The 13,213-nt window shown below is 57.3% G+C and overlaps 1 protein-coding gene across 2 annotated transcripts in view; it reads left to right on the forward strand.

Moving 5' to 3' along the window:
- The window catches only part of LOC122364795 (mucin-17-like), a 50,962-nt gene extending 38,291 nt beyond the window's left edge, over positions 1 to 12,671 (forward strand). For both annotated transcript variants that reach the window (XM_043335539.1, XM_043335540.1), the window contains 12 exons: positions 1,738 to 5,253; positions 5,553 to 6,075; positions 6,273 to 6,556; positions 6,980 to 7,118; positions 7,348 to 7,491; positions 7,716 to 7,952; positions 8,253 to 8,374; positions 8,635 to 8,886; positions 9,139 to 9,377; positions 10,030 to 10,156; positions 11,197 to 11,274; positions 11,868 to 12,671. In XM_043335539.1, the coding sequence (XP_043191474.1) occupies positions 1,738 to 5,253; positions 5,553 to 6,075; positions 6,273 to 6,556; positions 6,980 to 7,118; positions 7,348 to 7,491; positions 7,716 to 7,952; positions 8,253 to 8,374; positions 8,635 to 8,886; positions 9,139 to 9,377; positions 10,030 to 10,156; positions 11,197 to 11,274; positions 11,868 to 11,978 (5,772 nt within the window). In that variant the 3' untranslated portion in view covers positions 11,979 to 12,671. The remainder of the gene's footprint in view (positions 1 to 1,737; positions 5,254 to 5,552; positions 6,076 to 6,272; positions 6,557 to 6,979; positions 7,119 to 7,347; positions 7,492 to 7,715; positions 7,953 to 8,252; positions 8,375 to 8,634; positions 8,887 to 9,138; positions 9,378 to 10,029; positions 10,157 to 11,196; positions 11,275 to 11,867) is intronic.
- Positions 12,672 to 13,213: the final 542 nt, after the last annotated feature.

A 13,213-nucleotide genomic window follows, 5' to 3' on the forward strand; every position in this document is an offset into this window, starting at 1 on the left:
GGTCAGCGCGCAGCCGGTCAGCGCGGCCAGTCAGCGCGGCCACATGCACCGCAGGGTAGATTCGAACCTGCTGGGTCAGATCAGAGGGTGCAGAGTCGCACGGAGCATGGAATAGGTGAGGGGAGAGCACAGGCTGCTGTGTTGGTGATGGGTTCCCTTAGAGGGCAATGGAACTAACCGGTGGAGGTGATGGATGCATTTGGAGAAAATCGAACTTCTCTTCTGGTATTGAATCTCTTCGGAGGAGAAACACTCGAGTTACACTAATTGACATGATTTAATTTGTCTGGCTTGAGAGACGGCCTGGCATTTGACGTCACAGCATCATTACTTTGGGCCCGATACGGAACTCGGGTAATTGATTGGCTCGGCCGCCATTTCCATATTGATTTCGGCCCGTCGGCGGCGGTTGGAGAACGAGGTCGGGTGACGCCGGTCGAGGTCAAAGGTCAACGGGGACGGCCGGATCCTGGATGACGTCACAGACGAACGGAATGCGCCGTCCGAAGATGGTCCGACTGCTTTTGGCGGTCTGCCTGAGCCCCTGACCGGCCTCTGGTCGGTTGGCCGGTCGGTCGATCAGGTCATGTGGCGCTGTTCTCACCGGCTGACGCCAATCGGGGCTCGGTAGTCGACTGACACCATTTCGGGCCGGCGCATTGCGTCGGAACTGGTCTGGGAACCGGCCCCGGAGCGGGCGCCACGAGACTCCCACAATAGACACGCGCAGCAGCGCACCGAATCACAACTCAGGCGAGCGTGAGCCGTACGCACGCATCCATTCAAACTTTTTCATTCAGCCCGTGCTTACCAAATGCCAAACCAAGTAAAAATGAAAGCACTGTTTAACGTTTTTATTCAGCCTGTGCTTGCGAAACACCAAACAAAGTAAAAAATGAACTGTTTACGGACACAAATGCCGTCATTATTTTACAGCAGGATCCAGATACGCGCACCGTGTAAAATAATGTACTTGTCACGATAGGTTTTATGACGACCAAGCTGCAGAGCTAGCCGTGTAATTCACTAGCTGTCACAGAGGTTGCTCTTCATCCCGACCTGTTCCTCGACCTGGAGTCTCTGCGGAACCAGGTGGCCGATAAACTCGGTCATTGTGCTACCGGTCACAGAGAGCTAGCAGAAGCGGCCACTTGTCAGAGATATCTGTGCCAACAAAATGCTGCTTTAGTTCTAAGCCCTTTATCGGTTGAAGGTGGAGATGATTGAGCAGGTACTCGTGATTGACAATCAGACAATTAGTGATAGGTAATGAAGTGGTTAGCCTACATTTTACGATAATCCCCTGGCTGCCCTAAAATGAACGGTAGCTCGTCATTGCCGACTTGTTGCGAAAGACTCGATGATGTCGCCAGCCTCAATTGAGTGGTCTCTAGGGGAAATGCATGACAACATAACGATAATTTTTCCAGAAACCAGACATATATTCACTTGCACAAGCACTTGTTTACGACGTCGCAGGTTTGAAGTGCACCTTTGTATACCTAAAACCACAACATTCACTCAAAGCACAGCACATGCACCTCACAGATACTCAGTGATGTTGTTACGCCTTATGCTGTTTTGTCATATTATGTGCCATGAACGAACATATTATCTCGTCTCAATGTTCCCCCAACAGCAACTTATTTCAAATCCAGGTAGAGGTAGAGGTAGAGGTAGTACACACAGAGGCAGCCGCAGCGTTTTCTCACGCCACCACTCTGTCCTCCGTTTCAGCTGGGCACCCGCGGCACGTCCGGCTTCGACCAGCGCTTCTACCGGACGCAGACGTACTACACGACCTTCACCTACCTGGTGCGCCGTGGCGGCCAGGCCGGGGTCACCACCTCGCGAGAAACCGTCTCCAACGTGGTCACTGTGCCGGCTACGGCCGCCGCCCGGCCGCAGTCCACGCGCTTCGAGACGGCTACCTACTTCACCACGTTCACCTACTTCACCACCACAACTCGGGGAGCGCAGGAGCAGGTCACCTCCTCGCAGGAGGTGGTGACGCGCGTGGTGGTGACGGAGGCGCCGGCCACCGCCCCGCAGCAGGTCACCAAGACCTACCTGTCGACGGTGACTCTGTTCGACACGGCGTTCATATCCGGCACCCAGGTGCTCCGCAGTCGCAGCACCAGCGTCATCACGCAGCTGGACGTGGGGCCGCCGGCTGAAGAGGCGGCTGTGCGCCCGTCCGCGGTCCGGCCACCGATCCAGGCCACGGCCGCGCCATCTCCGCTGGCCCCGGTCCGTCAGCCGCCCGCAGTCGACCCGAGTCTGCCGCCAGTCGGCGAACAGGACGAGATCCACGTGGTGGCCACCAAGACCTACTACACGACCAGCACGTTCTACACCACGCTGCTGGAGGGCAGCGCCACCGTGGTGCGCACCAGGACCGAGGTCACGTCCCGCGTCCAGACCGAGAAGGTGACTACCCGCCTGGCGGCCTCCCATCTCAGCTCCCTACGCGGTTCGCTCACGAGGACTGTCTCGCCGGCGGTCGCGCTCACCCGCACCCCGACCCTCGGCCAAGCTGCTGCTCTGACCACTGAGAACAGACCGAGCCAGGCCCAGGCCACGGAAACGAAACCAACCTCGACGCTACTGTCGGGGGACTCGGAGACCGCCAGGCCAGCGGCAGGACAGGGACAGAGTGGGTTCCAGATTCCGGAGCCAGCGGCCGTGGTTGAGAGTTCGGTCCTGACGCCAGTCGAAAACATCGACCAAACCCAGGAGCAGAGTTCAACGGACCCGGTGACCGCAAACGCTGAGCTGACATCTACAACATCTTCAGATGACGCCGGGTCAGCCGACAAGCCGACGACCGCCGCGACTGCATCTCCAATCACTCAGGAGGCCATCGTATTTGTCGAGACCGCTTCGCCTGCCGCCGGAGACAGCTCGCCATCGAGCTCCAGCACGGCAGCTCTGACTGCCAGCACCAGCACCACGCCAGCGCCTGCCAGCCCCAGCACCACCAGCAAGCCACCGGCAGAGGCGCTCGGTAATCTGGCCGGCAGTCTGCTGAGCCTGAGCGGCCTGGGCGCGGCCGGACTGAGCGGCATCAACATCGGCTCCATGGTGGACACGGCCGCCGGCCTGTTCCGCAACGTGCTGCCGCTGGCGGTGCGGCGCGACGGCTCGGCCGGTGTGCCGCCGGAGCCCGTGCGGCCGCCGCCCGCCGTCCAGGTGCAGCAGAGGAACCCGGCCTTCATCCCGGTCGGCGGGCTGGCCAACAGTCTGCGCCGTGAGCAGCAGCTGGCCACCGCCGAACCGGCAGGGGTGGGCGGGCCCAGCGGACCGGTACTGGCTGTGCGCGGCCCAGACGGGCAGGTGATCCCCATCAGGGGTGTGCCGAGCACCGGCCGCCGCCCGCCGCAGCGCTCCGGCGTACCGGCGCGCCGCCAGGACCGACCGCGCCGTCCAGGCCCGCTCCGCCGGCCTCCGCGACCCAACGGGCGACCGCTGCGGCCGGCCAACCGCCGCAAGCAGCCGCCGCCGCCAAACGGGTTCATCGCCGTGTTCCCCAACGGCCAGGAGCCGCCGCGCGGCCAGCCGGAGGAGAACTTCCTGCAGCTGGAGCGGATCGAGGACCGGCCCGGCCAGCCGTTCCAGTTCCAGCTGCCGCACCAGCTCGGCCCGGCCGCCGGCTCCACCCGCGTCCACGTCTCCATCACCACCGGCGCAGAGACGCAGTTCGTCCGACCGACAGCTGTCGACGGCCGGCCGCCGTTCTCGGTGCCCCAGCCGCAGCCGGTGGTCGTCGTCGGCGCGACGCTGGCCTCTGAGTTAGACGCCAACCGGAGGGTCGATCAGTCGTCTCCAGACTCGGGCAGTCAGCCGACCTATGTCGAGGCGGAGCTCGGTGGAAACACAGGAGGCTTCAGCAACGAGCTGACCGGCCAGGGTTTCACCGGGCAGCAGGAGTTCCTCGGAGGCGGTTTCGCCGACCAGCAGGGCCTCGATGACCAGGAGTATGCGGCCAGCGTGCAAGGTCCGTTCGGCACCGGCCAGCTGACGTTCTTCGACAGCTCGGACGGCGGGTTCCAACCGGACTCGGAGCGACGCAGGCCGCTGGTCCGACCACCGGTACCGGTGCCGAACCAAGTCCTCTGGCCGCCCAGGAGCACCTCCACGCTGCACACCATCGCCTCGCTGGAGGGCGACAACAGGATCGTTGGCACCAACGTGTTCGCCGACGTGGTGCCCATCACCACCCGGCCGGCGGTGATCCAGTTCCAGCCGAACCCCAACAGACCGCGCCGACCGCCGCCAGTCCGCCCGGCCCCGTCCGCCCCGGCATTGACCCCACAGGTCACCCGAGGACCGGAGTTCACACGGCCGCCGGCCCCGGCACCCTCTCCAGCTCCAGCCCCTGCTCCGGTTCCGGTCCGGAATCGGATTCCTAACCAGGCGACCCTTGAGGTTCCTGTGCCGATCTCCGGTCAGGTTCCGGTTCCGGTGTCGATTGTGATCCCCGCACGGAATCCCGTTCAGCCAGGAGGAATCTTCAACAGGCCTAACACGGAGTCCGTCATCCGAGTGACAACTGAGGAAGCCATAACGGAGACGGCGCCATCAGAGGCACCGGTGATAGGCGCTCCCCAGGAGCTCCGTCCCGACGAGGGCGGCGACGACCTGGAACTCTCTGCTTCCACCGAAAGGGGTCAAGCCGCCAAGAAGCCTCAGCAGACCTCGGGCTCCATCTCCGGCGACGAGGAGAACAACAAGATCAACTTCATCGTCACATCGAGCTTCGAGTCGTCGACGGCCACTCCGACTACCACTGGCACTCCGAGCCTGGCGTCCACCCGCCAGCCCATCCGGCTCGCTGACAGGATCCGGCAGACCCTGCTGGCCTCTCTGAGCAGCGCAGCTGCCGCCTCTGCCTCGGCCTCCTCAGCGTCCTCATTCCCGTCTTCCTCCTTCCCGTCTTCCACCGACCTCGGCAGTGACGCGGGATCGTCCGTCCGCATCGGTTCCACCACGGCCATCCTGGGTCCGGACGTGCGCACCCTGCGCCCTGACACGCGGACGACCAGCCGCCACCACAGCTCGGAGACGGTGATCAGGGGAGAGTCGACCGTGTTCGGCGGCCTGTTCACCCGGCCGGCGCTGCCATCGGAGAGCGTGCACGACATCACGGAGATCGTCAACGGGCCCGGCCACCAGCCGGTGACCAAATACATCACCCGGACCGAGCAGTTCACCCGTACCGTCACCGCCACCAAGACCGACATCAGGTTCGAGGTAAGATCCCAGCGTTAGGCCTATATTAGCAGTCAGTGTCTGCTGATTGGACAGCAGGGGAAGTTATTCTGAGTATTTTGTGCCATTTGCTGGCAATAGCCGAACTACGAAAGACTGTCGTTGGTTTCCTTCCTGAAGGTGGGGTTCCAGAAAGTCATTGATCTAAGTAATCAATCTTTTGCATTGCGAATATGAATAAACGAATAAAAAGTGCGCGGTGCAGTGCATATTCAACTGTTCAAGACAGCGGTGCTCATCTTGATTACCCTTCTGACGCAGTTCCCTATCACCACCATCAGGGCAGTGCGGTGGTAACCAGCACCAAGGTGATCACCAGCACTCTTCCGCCCATCACCATCGTCTCCACCGTCATCGGCACGTCCACGCAGATTCACACACTCAACACAGCGACGCCGACTCGCGTGGAGCCGCTGCGGACCGCCACCACCTCCACCCGCCAGCCGCCGACGCCATCCACCCCGCCACCACCTCCGCCGCCACCCCGCCGGCCTGAGCCGACCACGAACCGGGAGCGGGAAAGGGAGAGGGACAGGGTCTCCGTGGCCGGTGTGCTGCTGGCGGACTCGATCGACCTCGACGGCGCCCAGCAGGGCATCACCGACGACAACGAGGTCAACCGTGTGGTGATCAGCCCCGGCGCCGGCCAGCACCTGGTCGTCGAACAGGCCGAGGCGGTGGCCACGCGCTGCCAGAGACCCTGCCTCGAGGCCATCTTTGAGACCTGTCGGCCCATCGGCGGAGTGTACCAGTGCGCCTGCAGACCTGGCTTCGCTCGCGCCCGCGAGCAGGACCCCTGTGAACGTGAGTGAAGCTCTGGGGAATTGTTGCTCGCAGTGGCATGACATTCACAACACATTCAGCGTAATAGATGATATTTTTCTATCACTTTTTGGCTATGATTTTCAACTCAAAAGCGTAAATGATCGGCAATGCTTTCCATCACATCCCCTCACACACGATACCGGCCATTTCTCACCCCTTCACCCTCCCGTTTCCAGCCACGCTGACGTACCGCCTGCAAGTGCTGCTGGACCGGGTGAACGACATCCCGCTGTCGTTCCGGCCCCAGTTCGCCGACCGCTCGTCGGCCGAGTACGAACAGCTGGCGCGCATCACCGAGCGCGGCCTCCAGGAGGCGCTCATCGACACCAAACTGGGAGACCGGCTGCACACGACCAAACTGATGGGCTTCGTGGAGACCGAGGCGGCCGGCGCGCCCGGGCTGCCCCGCACCCGCCCGCCGCCCAGCCTGGACGGCCTGCTGGCGGAACTGATGGTTCAGGTGAGGATCGGACGATGGTGAGCTGTAGATCCGGTTAAAAGGCGTCCAGTATGGTGAACGGGTGAACGCACCCTCATGTCCCAGTGGGAAATGGAGAATGTACCTCTCTGGTTCATTACCGGTCGCTATTAATGCTGGGGCTGGAAGCGTAGCGGTTGCGTCAGTCCGCATGGGAAGTTCCCGATGTCTTTCGCCACTTACATTTGTTGTCATTGGCCTCCGTTCCCATATAAATCGTTTCAGATGTGAACGAACTGTCAACATACAAAATCGCCTGAAACATGAACGAACTTTCAGGACTCTCGCACCAGCCGATTGCCTCAAGATGTTTTTGGAAATGCTTCTTGGAAAGCATGTCGTCATTGACCACTGAGACTAAATCGACAAGACCCCACCCGATCTGACCTGACGCCTGCTCCCCAGGTGTCTGAGCGCGAGAGCGACTCCCTGGACCGGAGCTCCCTGCGGCACACGCTGGCGGAGGCGCTGCGCAGCACCAACTACTCGATGGGCGGCCAGCAGCTGGTCGTGTCACAGCACAGCGACGCCATCACCGCTCTCGGTTAGTGTCACAGACAAACAGACGTTTTGTCAATACCCATCGCAGACCACTGATCGCATCCGCTTAGTAGTAGAAGGTTGTCAGATTGCAAAGGAAAGCGGACCGGCTTAGTCGTGCCGATGCTCAATAGTTACTTAACGATATTTTCTCGCATAGTAGACACAAGTTCCAAGATGTCCGAGAGGTCACAGCCGTGTGTTCTTCGCTCACTCGTTGACTCCCCCTGCAGACTTTGACGAGTGCCAGGACGGCGACTACAACGACTGCCACGAGCAGGCCTTCTGCTACAACCTGGCCGGCACGTTCACCTGTAGCTGCAGGGACGGCATGGTCGACCTCAACGTCAACGACGCGCCCGGAAGGGCCTGCTCCAGTGAGTGCCGACTCAGCTGATTTTTCGAGCTCAAGAGAGGATAATTTCGGCAACATGTTTGGCCAGTGCACGTAACTATAGCAAATGAAAGCTTTCCGGTCATCTGGCATCTCCGAGTAGCGCACCTAGAATACTGTCGATTCTCGCGCTCTTTGATCGTCCACCTCTTATCCTGTCCCTTTCCCTGTCCCCTTTCTAACCCTTCTTTCCCGTGTCTTCCACAGCCGAGTCGGCCGGCTGCAAGGAGTGCAGCTACAGCGGCGAGTGTTACGCCCAGGACGGCGGCGGCACCGGCTGCCGCTGCCACCGCTGGTACGCCGGCACACGGTGCCAGATCAACCTGCGCGTGCTGCTGATTGCGCTGGTCACCGTCGGCGCCGTGCTGGCGCTGATGCTGTGCGCCTGCTGCTTCCTCTGCTGCCGCCGCCGCCGCGGACGGAGCCACGTCGCGCCGCCGCTCGGTACGTCACATAGGCGGAGGAGGGAGCCGAATGAAGTGTTAGGCATACACCTTGATGCTGCGTATCCCATTGATTCAGATCATCTTGCTGATATACGAATATGCAGACCAATGCGTGACATTGACTGTGATGACGAGAGGACATTCTAGCAGCTAGCCGCTGTCTCGAACCTCGTATGAGCATCACCGACGGCGACTTAAAGCTTATCTGAATTTCCTCCACGAGGCGGTTCCTGTAAACGAGGAGGATGTGGGTGTTCCATGCTCTTTTCTCGCTGACGTTCGTCCCTCTCTGTTGCAGTATTCACGGGTCCGGCCGGCTTCCTGCGACACCGCGGCACCGACCTCGGTAACCCGGTGCTCGACCGGAGGGCCATGCTGGACAGCAGCAGCGACACCAGCGCCACCAGTCCGCCGCGGATGGTACGCAAACTGATAACTCACACTCATACCACTACCATCGCAAAACGCTGCGAACGCCAGACGTACTGCGCTCAGATTTTCACTGATGCCTTTATAAAGACAGTATTTATATCTTGTGTGGTGTTAACCCAACAAAACAAACAAACAAACAAAAAATCTTGTGTGGTGTAGTTGTTTTCCATCTTGACGAAATACTTCTCTCGATCCGAAATATGAGCGAAACGAGCTTGAATTACAACTTTTGCGTGTTGTTTCGACAGCTGGGCGCTCCGCCACCGGTCAATAAGAGGCCGGCACCAGTGCCGCCCGCCTCTGTGGCGGGCCGCAGCCGCCGGTCAGGCCGCACCAACGCCAGCTTCCAGGAGGAGCGCAGCCTGGCCAGCACGGCGATCCGACCGGCTGTGTTCATCCCGCGCGCCAAGCACCGTCACCCGCAGCCGCGGCCGGCCAGCGCCGCCTCGTCGGCGTTGCGCGTCGGCCCAGACGGCGGCGCCGACCTGCGAGCCAGCCAGGTGAGCCGGCCGAGCGGACCGGGGAGGACCGGGAAGCAGCACTGGAGGGACAGGGGTGACTGGTAGCTGAGCCCGCATTGTTTTAGAATTGTGGAGTGATCGCTCTGCTTCGGTAGGTTTATTTCTTACGGAAAAGCTCAACTGAGAAGTCGAATTCATGTTGTCCCTCGGTGCCATCAGCCCTGATAAGCTTTCGCTTGGGCATTTGACCCACTGTCTCCCCACTAACTATCCACCATTCGGTGTCAACAGTCACGTCTGATGAGCGTGCTGGAGCCGGCCGGTCGCGGCCGCATGCGGCCCCGCGCGGGGACCTTCACGGCGCCCCAGCGCAGCGCGCGCAGCGTCAGTGGGGGCCGCCGACCGCGGCCGGAGGAGGCGGTCAGCCACCATCCGACCGGGCGCAGTCGCAGCTCAGACAGCCTCAGTCTGAGGGCCGAGTCCATCGGCGGGGACGCCGACTACAGAGCCCACTCCTTCTTCAGGGAGAGGTCAGTACAGGGCGCGAACAGACGGGAAAAGTAGGAGGGACGGGAGGAGCGTTTGGGTAGGTAGAGGACGCAGTGTCGTGGGAGAATGTTCATTGTAAGCACTTCGATCTTAGGTGCTAAACTGACGGCGTTACTTTAGTCAAACTTCTGGAAGAATGTGCGTTCATGCCTGAGAGATCAGCTCAAGAGGGACACAGTGTCTGCTTTGGGATTTTAGGCCGATTGGAAGTGGAACACGGGCTGTCATAAGCCATTAAGACTGAGCTATGTCGACACGCGATCAGGCTGTGACTCGTCGCAAAAATTGATTGAAAATATGACGACTACCTACTCTTGGATGGCAAATGCATCCAAGGCCGAGCATATTGGCCTGATCTACATATTTTCCGGTTTAATAAGTACTTGGGTGGAAGTGTAGATCTATTATCGCCAGCTGAGTCCCAAATTCGGTTACATGGAAGGTATGCAGTATGCACTATGCAATACCTACATGCCGTTAAATGTGGGTGCTCGTAGGATGACACCTACGTTACATGCCAAGGAAAAGTTCCCACTTTGGTAATTGGGACGTCCACTGACAAATGATTACATTGTGCGGCAAGGCCGCTATCAGATCAGTCTGTGACACGGCCACCCGTTCGTTCCGTTCCAGGACAATGTCGGAGGCACGCTCGTACGACGAGACGACGATCCGGCCGAGCGTGCGCAGTGTGCGCGGCTACGGCACCCAGCGCAGCCGGCGCAGCTCCCTGGCCGGCAGCTCACAGATGCTCACATACGTACGTAAACAACTTCATTTCATTTATTCATACACCACCAGCGGGCAGTACCTCAATGACAAACGAAGTCAATAGATAAAAATGGACAATAAACACCGCAAACAAAACAAAGTACAATGAACGGCAAATAAAATGAAAAAGTTAATGCAATAACGTTAACAATCGAAACAACAGCAGCTTCTGTCACGTAAACTGGGCACTTAAAGGGACTATCCCACCTTAACATTAGTTTTGAGTTGAGATAGCCAAATTGGTGGCCATGGTCTGCAAATACCGGTTTGGGCACTCACAACATCGAAAAATGCTTTAATTCGGAGATATTGAATTTCAAACTTGCAGTTTTCGGATTCTAAGGGGCTAATGCATTGAGATGCCCCCTTAGAATTTGTGACGTCAGCGGTGATCTAACGATTTTAAAACCTTATACTAACATCTTTGTAAAGCAGTGGTGGTATATGCTATTTGCGCGCAACATCTGCCGCGAACGCCGCACTTCCAAAATGAAGTCGCTAGGAACAGCGGAGATCCCAAAAAAGTAAACAAAAGTAAAAGTCTAATATCTTGAAAACCGGTGAATATTTTTCGGTGAAATTTGGTAGATATTCGTTTTTGCTCTTTCTGAATCGAGCGACATCACTTTCATGCCAATTCATTAACTTTTTTTGAAGGTGGGAGGGTCCCTTTAAAGCAAACCGCGAAGAAGGGACACGTGCCAAACTTTCCCGGCCACCCTACCCTGCGTACTGCCGTGCCGATGACAAAGCTTTGAATGGCTTTGTCATATCAAACTTCAAGCTGAGGACGTGAATAAGTCAGAAGTGATTGTATGATAATCGCATGACGGGCGCACGGTTTTCCCTTGGCTATCCTTTCCTGTGTCCTTGGAGCCAATCGGACCCGTCGTCGGTGCATCAGCCTATACCGCTGAACACCAGGAAATATTGGTGTCTGAGGCGCCCTAACCGACCCGTCCCCGGAACAGATGTGTGCTCTATTCCGCCATCACGTGCCAGTTGGTGACTGAGCGTTCGACTTTTCAGGAACATCATACAATGGCCGAACGGGACGCGGCGTCCACATTCGTGATGCCGGAAACCCAGCTGTTCCGGCCTCAGGCGGTACGTCCAGTGACCACTAGCACAGTGCACTAATTTGTTCTTATACCGTTGATCGGTTTTTAAAGATTGAACTTGCTTAAGCTAATGACATTGCTGTGAAAAATATGCGGAAAACGATCCTTCTTACATAGCCATGGCAATGGGCACTTTCTAAAGCCATGAAGCTTCGCATGCTAATCGTCTTCTGACGCTCTATGTAGGTATGCATAAGGCTGGGAACGCCAATGCAACTGGGAACCGACCGGGCAAGTGGCATGCAAGTCGTTATAAAAAGGAGTCAATGTCCAATGGCTCACCTTGTTTGTTTTATTCGGACCACTTGTTTATTCAATGTTAATTTGAAAAGATTGGTCACCATCACTGGTTCACCATGTTTGCAGGTGCACGATCCATTGTTTTAGCGATGATTCAGCTTAATTGTTCGATTCACCCAGCAAATGTGTCACCACCATACCAAATGTGTCAGTGAGCGATGATGCATGCCTTTTCCAAGGAAAGTTTCGACGCACTGCCCAGTCTTACACAAAGACCAGCCCAGCCTGCACGCCCGCCCCTGGAGCGCCCCCGTCTGACCGGTGCTGTCTGTCCCACAGGACTCGGACGCGCTCTCCGAGTTCAGTGTGGTCGACGACTTCCCTCAGATCCACGGACGGCGCAGCTCTCGCGCGGCGTCGGCCGCCGGCAGCCGACGGGGCCCGCGGTGAGGCCGCCAAGACCCGCCGACCTCGTAGTGACCCGGCCGCGCGGCGCGGACGCCGAGTGAACTATTTATTGGTGCGCGCCGCGCGGCGGCCGACGGGCGGTCGGCCGGGCCGCGGTGGGTGCGGCCCCGGCCACCCGCCGTCGTCCGATCACATCACACACAGGGAGGGAGACGCCGCTCCCAGTCGCTTTAAGTTGTTATTCGTTATTCCTTGTGCTGCCGGGTGCCGTCTTCGGGTGCCGTCGGCACTCAGCCGCTCGTATGTGTGAGAGGTACTTGCTCAAGAGTTCTGCCCCCTTCTCCGTAGTGAATCGAGCCGTGGAGAGTAGATGCAGAGTTGCGCGTAGTGAGTGATATTGGTCGTTTTGTACATACCTCCACAGTCAGAGGGCCTGTGTTGTTTTGTTCGTGAGCAGACGGTGCTATGCGAGGGTGTGTGCTCGGAAAAGTGAAGATATTGTGATTGTGCCAAACTAAGTTTGTGCTCTACCTATGCTAGAACAGGACGCGAAACAGACACCTGACTTGTGTACATAGAACTCGACAGCTGCAGACGAGATGGGCCGTATGAACGCCCGTCACAGGGAATTTCCAGTAGGTGGTGGGATCAAATCGAAAATGTGATGCGCCAGAAATAATATTTTTATGTGCATGAGAGAACATTCGTGAAATATATGTTTATAATATAATTCCATTCTTTATTTTCGAAGAAGGGAAGAATGAAAGACATGAGCTAGCAATACCTAAGTGGAACAAATCAACAACCTCTGTGTCAATTAATGCACACATAAAAACGACAGCGTAAACCTAAGGTTGGTTATATGTTCCGTAAATGAAAGCCGTCCGAAATGCCTACGCTTTACCAGCCTCGTACCCAAGAAAAAAATTAAAAATGCAGGTTGGCAACAACTTCAACAGCAAAGCACGTCAAACAACGTCAAACAACGTCAAAAGCATACTTACAATTCATTTTTATAGTGTAGGTGAAAGCTCTGGTCACTACTAAATCGATAAACAAATAAATCAAACCTAAAATTTTCCAAATTTTGACGCTCTTGGATGAACAGACTCATAACTCGTGAACTAAAATATCTAAGACATCGCTGAAAATGACAAGTGAATGTCTTTCAACGCTCTTTTACTAGCAAAGTCTAACTTTTGACCCACGTTTAACGGTTTGAATTGAACTTCATAGGGCAGCATCCACTTACACACTGCGAAAAAATGTTTCTTTTT

This window comes from Amphibalanus amphitrite, unplaced genomic scaffold (genome assembly GCF_019059575.1).
Source record: "Amphibalanus amphitrite isolate SeventyFive unplaced genomic scaffold, NRLGWU_Aamphi_draft 000698F_arrow, whole genome shotgun sequence".
Classification (NCBI taxonomy): domain Eukaryota; kingdom Metazoa; phylum Arthropoda; class Thecostraca; order Balanomorpha; family Balanidae; genus Amphibalanus; species Amphibalanus amphitrite.